General features: G+C 31.0%; 2 protein-coding genes across 7 annotated transcripts in view; one reads left to right on the top strand and one right to left on the bottom strand.

Moving 5' to 3' along the window:
* LOC102672417 (protein bicaudal C homolog 1-B) overlaps positions 1 to 8,153 on the top strand; it is a 38,998-nt gene extending 30,845 nt beyond the window's left edge. For 5 of the 6 annotated variants that reach the window (XM_031513480.1, XM_031513479.1, XM_031513478.1 and 2 more), the window contains 6 exons: positions 1,468 to 1,851; positions 2,819 to 2,920; positions 2,995 to 3,242; positions 3,378 to 3,606; positions 4,455 to 4,574; positions 4,666 to 8,153. In XM_031513480.1, the coding sequence (XP_031369340.1) occupies positions 1,468 to 1,851; positions 2,819 to 2,920; positions 2,995 to 3,242; positions 3,378 to 3,606; positions 4,455 to 4,574; positions 4,666 to 4,784 (1,202 nt within the window). In that variant the 3' untranslated portion in view covers positions 4,785 to 8,153. The remainder of the gene's footprint in view (positions 1 to 1,467; positions 1,852 to 2,818; positions 2,921 to 2,994; positions 3,243 to 3,377; positions 3,607 to 4,454; positions 4,575 to 4,665) is intronic. The other variant, XM_006621958.2, reaches the window with a different exon arrangement.
* A 210-nt stretch (positions 8,154 to 8,363) lies between these two features.
* The window catches only part of LOC102672993 (peroxisome biogenesis factor 2), a 27,501-nt gene continuing 26,090 nt past the window's right edge, over positions 8,364 to 9,774 (bottom strand). The window contains exon 3 of the mRNA XM_006621964.2: positions 8,364 to 9,629. Within this exon, the coding sequence (XP_006622027.1) occupies positions 8,780 to 9,622 (843 nt within the window). The 5' untranslated portion in view covers positions 9,623 to 9,629 and the 3' untranslated portion in view covers positions 8,364 to 8,779. The remainder of the gene's footprint in view (positions 9,630 to 9,774) is intronic.

The raw sequence follows: 9,774 nt of genomic DNA, 5'->3' as shown, positions 1-9,774 counted from the left end.
AAAAAAAAAAAAAAAAAAAAAAAAAGAAGAAAAAGAAAAAGAAAAAGAAAAAAAAAGAAAAATTACTGAACTATGAATTCTCAATATGGGTCGTAGAGTTATCAGTACAGTTATCAATAATTGTATGTAGATAATATTTACAAAATGTTAATATGTTTGTGGAACGTCTTTGGAAGGTTAATTCTAGAGGTCAAAATAAATACAAAAGTTGATATACAAAAATGTTAATTGAGATTTTTTTTTTATTTTAAATTATAAGCAATTTAAATTCGCGTTAAGCGAAACGAGAATGCAACAGTGTAACGGAGATATTGCTAATTGTTTATAATATAATAAATAAATCTTAATTGATATTATTGTATATCAATTATTTATTTTAAGTTCTGATAAATTCTTTACTTAAAAATTCTTTACTTAAAAATGAGCCTCAAAAGTATTCTATAAACACATTGTATTTATTATCAATAATATCATTAAAATATTCAATATTGAAAATATTGATAATGAAAGAAAATAATTAAAGTTTTCATTTTTTCTTTTTCAAAGTTATCGTAAAATATTATTAATGATTATCAACAAATAGTTAATATTTCATTGTCTATATATTTAAAATATCCTTGAAATAACAATAACAGAAATGCTTATTTATTTTTATTACAATTTATTACACAATAATATTTTAATTTATCTTAATAATAACTTTGAATAACAAAAGTAGAAACTTTAATTTTTATTTATCAATGATATCTTGATAATTATATATATAATATATACTTATAAAAATTATCAATAATTACAACTATAATAGATTGTAGCCCAAAAGAATAAAATTGGTTTTTTAAAAAAAATTATATTAAAAAATTATAATAAAAATTTTAAGCAATTCTTTGTTTCTCTATTCCCTATAATTTCATTTTAATAGAAGTGATTTATATTCTTTCGGATATTGAAAAAGATATTACATTTTATTCGCGATCATGTACAGAATACACACATTTCATATTGAAATTGAGAAACTTTGACAATATATTTGAAATGTCCTGAACATAAAATATTATATATACTACGGATTTGAATTTGTCCTTCGTTTTCAGGATAAGTGATATAATCTATAAAAAAATCATATGCATTTGAATTATTTAAGTTTTAATAATAATTATATAACATTGATTTACACTGATATATTTCCGATTTCAATCTGGAATACCTTGAATATTAAATATTTTATATTTATTACAGTTTGGAATAAATATTTATTTTTATATTATATTTTATATTATATTTATTTTTATTCTATATATAGTTTATTCTGTTGAAAATACATTTTCACGCAGAAATGCACAATTATGAGATGAAAGTGAGGTTATTGACTGTTATAGAACGTGTATACATTTCAAAGATATTGAAAAACACTCGATTAAATCAATTATATAATTCAATTATATAATTGTATTGCATAATTCGCAGGTCCTCCCAGCAGTCTGGTCAGCAGCCTCTCGGACAATTTGTCGAACATACTAACGATAAATACGCAGACTTCTCCTTATTGCATGTCACCTATTTCTCATTCGCCAAGTCCTCTGGGCTTGTCGCCTCATTGGGGTTTACCACCGATACCGTCCATGTTTTCACCATTGCCACTCCATCACACTTACACGTATCAGCAGCACCTTAATCATTTGCTGACAACGCAGCACGTGATGCATAACAACGCAATACCTCCTCATACTCATGCACAACAGAATCACGGTTTTTCCGGTATCGCACAACTTCACTCGAACGTGCCTCCTGGCTTTCACAGTATTCATGGATTGAACGGTAATTCGTTGACAGACAGCAAGGAAGGTAGTGGTAAGTTTTATAGTCTCGTCTTAATTTTTTTTCACGCGAATTAACGAATCGCGATATCGTGAATATTTTTTTGATAAGATAACAAAATTTAACAAACCTTTTATTTTTTTTATTAAAAATTAGAGATATATGTATGTATTTATACGAATCTAGATAATATCTGAATAAATGGATCATTCAACAGATATTTAACAATAACGAATAATTTGAATTATAATAATTTGTATTTAATATTTTTTATATTAATGTTTTTTTTTTATACAAATTAAAAATGAAAAGTTAAAAAATGAAAAAAATGTTAATCGAAATATGGAATGAAATTTTTTTCATAAAAATAGAAATAGAAACTTAATATTTTATATGCATATATAATATATATAATTTTTATTTTATTAAACAAAGTTTCTTCATATTTCTTATAACGAAAATTAATAAATCACACTGTTTCGTGAAATAATATTTTCAATATATATAAAAATTTCATTTTTTTAAATTTTATCTTAAAAATAATAATAATATAGTAGTAATTTAATAATTTAATATCTTCATATTTCTCTAATTATTAAAACTTTATATATGATTTCTTAATTTGTAAAAACTAGTATTTGTTCATTATATTAAATAAGAAAAAAGCAAAGATAATTAGTACAATTGTACATCGACTTGCAAGTTCCAATATGGATTTTCGAATACCATTATGAAATCGATTTCGTACATATGAACAAATTTTATTAATTATAATTATACTAATAATGATATCTTATCAATATAATTTTATTGATTTTAATTTCATTGATAAAATATTTGATACTTTGCCACTAGTGGTTTCGGAATATTATATTCACAAATGAAGAAATTTTAAGATCGTTGATGGATACCGTAAAATTAGAAAAATAGTACACGTGTCACATTTTTTTCATATTTACTTTACTTCTCTTTATAATCCCTTCCTCTCTTATAATCGCAGCATACTCGTCGTTGAGCAGCATGTCCAGTTCTCTATCTAGTCCAGCTATCAGTCCTCGTAACATATCTCCAGTTAATCCAACGGAGAATAGTCCTAATATAGGTGAGCGACTCTAATCTACCGATCTGCATCTTGTAGAAATTATCATTCCAGATCTTAATACTTTCGTTCGACAGATTTATCCAGCATGTTATCCGATCTCACGGTACCCGATCGTCGTGCACCGGGTTGCGAGAAGAAATCGCTGGAAATGGCTGTGCAACAAAATCTTGTTCCTTTCGATTACGAGCAGAAAAAGCTCTTGGCTACGAAAGCGATACAAACGAAGCCGGCTACTAACGATTATCGCGTTCCTACTTCCGCTTGGTCTGGCTACGGTCTCAGTCAAACCATTCCTCCTATAAGTGCGACTGATTTGAACAAGGTAAGGATCGTGCATTTCTTTTTTTTTTTTTTTTTGTTTTTTTTTCTTTTGAACTTTTTTTAAAATTCAACATTACGAAAAAAAAAAAAAAAAAAGAAAAGTTAAGAACAAAGTTAAGATGTTTCGAAAACGCAGGAATTGACCACCTCCCATCCATCCGATTTGTGGAAGGAACCAACAGCGTCGGTATTTAGCAGAGACATTGACTTTGGAATCAATTCCGGCAAAGACCGTGTCGGTCAGATCGGCATAAATTCAAACTACTTGGAGCATACGCCTAGCGCGCACCTCAAGAATATCACGTCTAATCGGTATGACGACTTGACCAGCATGCTGACTTCCGTTGGATTGGAAAAATACATTCGTACGTATATAATACTTTGGATTTTCGGCTTTTGCTTGTTGATCGTCCGCATGCACCAATATCTATCATCTTGCTGTGACAATAGTGACATAACTGAAAATTTATAGTTTTATTTGTCAGTGTTATATGTATTTTGTTTTTTTATTGTAATACGATTTTACGATTTTCCACATATGAGCTTCCAATGTGACCTTACAAACCTTATAATCTCACCATTTTTTTCTCCTCATCGACTTAACAGTCGGAGAGGACGTTAATTAGATAACGAAAAATTAGATAAGTTGGATCTATTGATATGGGTTACTTTTGGTTTAACCACTATATTCAGTGGCTTTTATTCAATGTAATATTTTTATCAGAGATTAAAATTTAATTTTTAAATTTGAATCAAAAATTTTATAAAATCTCTAATTATACTTTTATTTCTTTTCCTCCCTTTTTATTCTTTCTTCTGGAAAGATTTTGTCACGAATTAAAATCTTAATAATTTTGATTGATTCTTAAAATTATTCAAAATTCGTACAATAATCATTCTTTGATTTTATTATTTAATATAAATATATATTAAATATAATATAAATATAAATTTTTATATTTTTTTCATGTAATGAATAAAAATCATTAGCAATTAAAGTAAACTTAAAATTTAAATGCAAGCTCAATTATTATTTATTCATTTTTCTAACGATTTCAAACATTTAAACTCTATTGATGTAAAAACCGATGTTTTTTTCCCCTCGTGATGTCACTATTGCAACAAACGAACGATAAACATATACACATATGTATCACGTAATCTAGCTTATTCGCTTGCTCGTTATACATGCCGCTTGTTTTCTGTTTGCCAGGCCTGTTCACATCTCACGAAGTGGACATGGCTACCTTTCCTTCGCTGACGGAAAAAGATCTGTGCGAAATTGGGATAACCGCTTGGGGCGCGAGGCGTAAAATAATGCTGTTAATCGCTGGTACGTAAACGGGCTAAATCGCATTCCGCATTGCAACTATAATCGTTCACAAACGATCGCCTCTATTCTCAACCGAAGATCTCATTTCCAGAAATGAACAAGCGGACTAGTCCATTCTGCGGTAGTGCTGCGCCTGGCGCGGAACGTAAAACGACCACATCTACGACCTCGTCGTCAATGGAGAAGTGTAATCTGGATACCAAATGGTAGCAAAGACGAAGAATTGTTACGAATCTCGCAAGAGTTCGTGAGGACGAAATCGGACAGGACCGCGTTGTACTTAAAAAGTTCGCAAAAGATCACAGATCCGATCCTTGAAACGATAATCGAGATTGAGAAATCGAAAATCACGCGGGCCATTTCGCCGACTCGACAGTAGGATCAAAGTGGTATAATTGGTATGTTAATTTGCGATTCTAGGCACCGAAAGAATAGGCGGTTGATTCTTTTTGTGGTCGAGGATCCATTTTTTTTTTTTTTTTTTTTTTTTTTTTTTTTTTTTTTTTTTTTTTTTCCCCTCCATAGAATCCTCGATTCACGCGGTCAGAAGGTGTCTTAGGTTAAGGAACTCGTTGCTACTTTCGTTTCGTTAGCTTTTTTTTTATGTTATGCTAATGGTCTTTCTATCGTGGTCGCGCGATATATATTCGACGAATCGATGATTTTTTTCGTATCGTATTTTTTTTGTAAACGGAGCATGGAACGCGATGCTCCGACTTGTTGTGTCGTTTCGACGCGTTGTATCGTATGTGTTTTTGTGTAAAACGGTGAAAAGTTCGTGATACGACTGAATGATAGGCGTACGGTATGAATTAGTGATAACGGTTAAATTAGTACAACGAAGTGCGTAAAAAAAAAAAAAAAAAAAAAAAAAAAAAAAAAAAAAAAAAAAAAAAAAAAAAAAAAGAAAAAAAGAAAAAAAAAGAAAAAGAAAAAAAGTAAGACTTCGAAACTATTGTTTACGCGCGATGGGCGAGGGATGTCCCGTACGTTCGGCGATCTTTCGCTTTAAGTAATGTTAAAATATTTAATCTCGACTAAGCTCGAAATTCGGCAAAACGCGGAGTGTAAGCAGCTTTCCTCGCAGCAGCCGCGTTTTCGAGTTTTACATTGTAATAAAGTATTTATTATTCACTCGCGAAAGACGACGAATGCACGTCGAGTTATTGCAAATGATTCTTCCACGAAGCGAATCGAAGGAGGCGGTTAACGAAACGTCTGGGGAATATTTCGAATCGAGTATCTTTAATATATAGAGAAAAGTTTTTCTTTGAAATATCAAAAATATCCTGATTCGAGTTTAATTGTAACATTAATTTATATAAAATTTGCCTGCCGAACAAATTTGCAGCTAAATAATCTTCGATAATCGGTCGTCGTAATTTCTTTTCTCTTTCTTCTTTTATTTTTTTTTTTTTCTTTTTTCCTTTCCTAGCATGTACGTACTCGATAAATATTCGAGGAACGATATTTTTTGTCGCATAAAGCTGCATATTCATGTTCTGGTTCATATATTATTACGTTATTATACAATAATTATTTTACGAAGATAAAATTATTCGCTCTACGTAAATTATTAATATTTTATATCTTTTTTTTCTGTCAATATATGAACTGTTCGGCTATGAATTCGTTCTTTGCTCATCACAAACATGTAGGAATATCCACTCGCAATTTAGGTAATCGATTTGTCGATGGCGGCCAGCGATAAAAGTTACATCTTGTTTGTCGAATAACTGGATACATCGCCTCAGCCAAATTTATCGAGAAAGAGCAATTTTACCGTTAAAAGTTTTTGACTGAGTCTATTGTGAATAAAAATTCACAATAAGAATTCACAATTATTTAAGCATAAATTATTTTCTTTTGGTATTTTTTTATGCTTAAAATTATCGAATTTATTAGAAAAGAAATAGACGTTACGTGTTCTTCATTCGTGCAAATATATATACGCATGCGCGTGTAAGTGAGACTGTGTCCAATCGTCGTTCTCGTTTCTAATGTATGTATTGTAAACCGTTTCATTGATAAACGAAAACACATTCGGTCCAAATTCGATTTTCCTTGTCTGATTGTTATAATGATCGAATAATGAAAATTGCAATTTGTTATGCCTTCGTAACGAAGAATTATCGTTTTTGTTTTTGCGATAGCGATGAAACATGATAGAGCGTTTGATCGTAACATCGATCGTCGTTTCTCAGAGAAAACTTGATCGATGATCCAAAATTTATTGGCGCGAGTTTATAATTGTTTTCTTTGTATTTTTTTTTTTTTTTTCATTTTGTTCAAAATTCTTAAAATCGATCGATCAATGCTATTTCTCAAATAAATGCGTTAAACTATTCGTCGATGTTCCTATCTACAGAAAAAAAAGTTATATAATGTATATATGTATATTTACACGCACGCATACACACATATGTATGGACGTACGTATGTATGTATGGGAATTGATTTTGATTTTGCGCGATTCAGCCGATTAATTAATTGTCGCGAAAAATTAGAATTAAAAAGAAAGAAAAGAAGAAAAAGAAGAAAAGATGAAAAAAAAGGAAACGATGATAGGTAATAGGTGACAATGAAATGTACAATACCTAATATTCGGACATTGCGATGCAAGCCGATGGTTCATCCTGTTTCCTGTCATCTTTAAAAATGGCAATTTTCTTGACGTATCACTCTTTCTCTTTCTCTCTTTCTCGATCTATCTCGTACGCTTGGAAACTTGGAAAACATTTTCTTTAAATTGACATTTTCTTTAATTTTTTTTTTCTTTTATTTTTCTCTTTTCTATGCATACGAACGAAAAAAAAAAACAAAGTGAAACGAAGAAGAGGAAGAGAGAACGAAAGATGTATATAATGTAAAAAAAATTGAACTGGATCACTCGACTGACCGAACATGCCTTTCTGGAGCATGCTTCTACGCGCAGAATAATAATAAATATTGTCGATATATTACCGAAGATGGTGCATTCGCGACGCGTAATATATTGATAAGATGCGTTGTTTTGTAAAAAATATATGTATATGTATATATATATATATATTTATATATCTATCATGATGGCAATTTGATCATGCACCATCATATTTTTTTCACAATCCGCATTGAAACGATAAAAACAATGAAATATGATTCAAAGGAATCGTGTTATCGGAAGGTAACGAATAAAACGGAATGCAACGTTCCGACTCGTTTCGTAACGTTACGCGTTTTATCTCGTATACTTTGTCGATGCGATCTCGTATTTCTTTCAACCAAAAAAAGAAAGAATAATACGTTCGTCTAACAATGTGATTTGATGTAGCTTTCATTAGTGCCTATAAAAAAGTCAAGAGATACTACGATTTAACAGAGACTTAGTATTAGCGGGATGCGGTAGAATTATTTATATCTATGTAAATATCTCAGGTCGTACAAGATAAAATCGCGCTCGAGATTTTTTTTTAAATCGACGAAACAATGAAATAGGCGTGGCTATAGCATCCCTTGATACGTGCAATTTAATAAATTTTTTGAATCGTTGGAACGGCGATCGCATGCTCGCAAAACGCACGTATTATCGAAGAGGGAAAAAAAAAAAAAAAAAAAAACATTCCAACAAGAGTTAGAATCCAAACGAATTGAGATGTTCAAGAAAAAAAAAAAAAAAAAAAAAAAACTTCCAAAAAGAGTAAAAAACCAAAAGAATTGAGATGTTCAAAAAAAAAAAAAAAAAAAAGAAAAAAAAAATGAAGAAAAAAATAAATAAAAATTCTAATGTGTGTTAAAATTTTTCGTCCATTATTTTCCTCTTGAATGACTTGATTCGTTTGCGTTCATTCAAGTATTGCCAGGTAACAGAAGGACGTCCCCGCCCATTAAGCAAGTAAAACGATAATAGATAAATCAATGATCGATATACGTAATGCGTGTTGCCGGGATTTACGAAACGGAAAACGATTTATTATAAAGCGGCATGATATTTTTATACGATAATCCAATTATTCCGATAGGCGACGAATATATGTATTGTATACCTGATCCATTATCGATTCGTTTCGAAGGAAACGCCGAATAAATTGAAATGTTGTATCAAGCAAATCAAGAAAATTTTGTATTGCTATTTTTAATAAAAAAAAAAGGAACACAATGCTTGTACAAATGTATGTAATATAAATACAGATATATATATGTATGTACACATATGGGTCAAAAACTTAAATAGATAATGCATTTGGTTCGTACGCTTTCATATTACCAATGTAGAGTCTCATGCCACATTCAAAACACTGGAATTCACTCATTGCGGTAAAATGAGCGCTCAAACAATAATAACAAAATATATGCTGGCAACCAGCATGAACAGGTAAAATAGGAGTATCGGCGCAATAGGCACATTTGGTAGATAAATTCATAGTCGGAAAAGTACGTAGCAAATTGGCGGATTTTGACCGTGTAAACAATTTCTTCAATGTGTGCTTTATATAATGGAAATTAATCATAGGTAGACCGATAGTAAATAATTCCATTAAACTATGCCACAGTAATTCTCTTGTCATATACGAATATCCGATATTTCTCGGTTTGTGAGTTGTTGTAGAAGAGTTTACGATTCCGAGAATATATTCCACAATGCGAGGCTGTGTCCCTCGATGCAGAAAGATCAACAAGTTGATAAACTCGAGCAATTTTACGATATCCTCGATACGATCGAATAAGATGTTCAAATTACGATTTTTACTGTTGTCTTTAAATTTATCTCGCACATACGCAGGTACGATCATTGAAATCAAATACAGAACGGATTTTGCGCTGTTAATATTTTCGTAATGCAAATTGAGCAGTTGCTGACCAAAGGTTGATTTTCCATGGCGCAGCGAGAAATTCCATATAAAGTATTTGAGAACTGCATCGATTTCAGGTTGCCACTGATCGATCTTTTCTATTGATTGATATTTGCTAATTTTCTTAGCTTGATTTCTAAGCACTTTATAAATTTCCTCATCTAGTTGAACAGCGTCGATTTGATTAATCCGAGAGACATAAGGCGATGTCGGCATCTGGGCGCTGAATATATATCCAGAGATGTGTGATTATTCGCGAAACGATGGAAACTGAGTATCACTGAGTACAAAGTAACGCGTCGCGCGACGGAATGGCACAAGGTCGTGGTCGACGGTCGATCGAGGAAGCGATTATTTTCGTCGTGCCA

The sequence above is a fragment of the Apis dorsata genome, unplaced genomic scaffold (assembly GCF_000469605.1).
Source record: "Apis dorsata unplaced genomic scaffold, Apis dorsata 1.3 scaffold_651, whole genome shotgun sequence".
Taxonomy (NCBI): Eukaryota; Metazoa; Arthropoda; class Insecta; order Hymenoptera; family Apidae; genus Apis; species Apis dorsata.
This window is presented reverse-complemented; position numbering and strand designations above follow the sequence as displayed.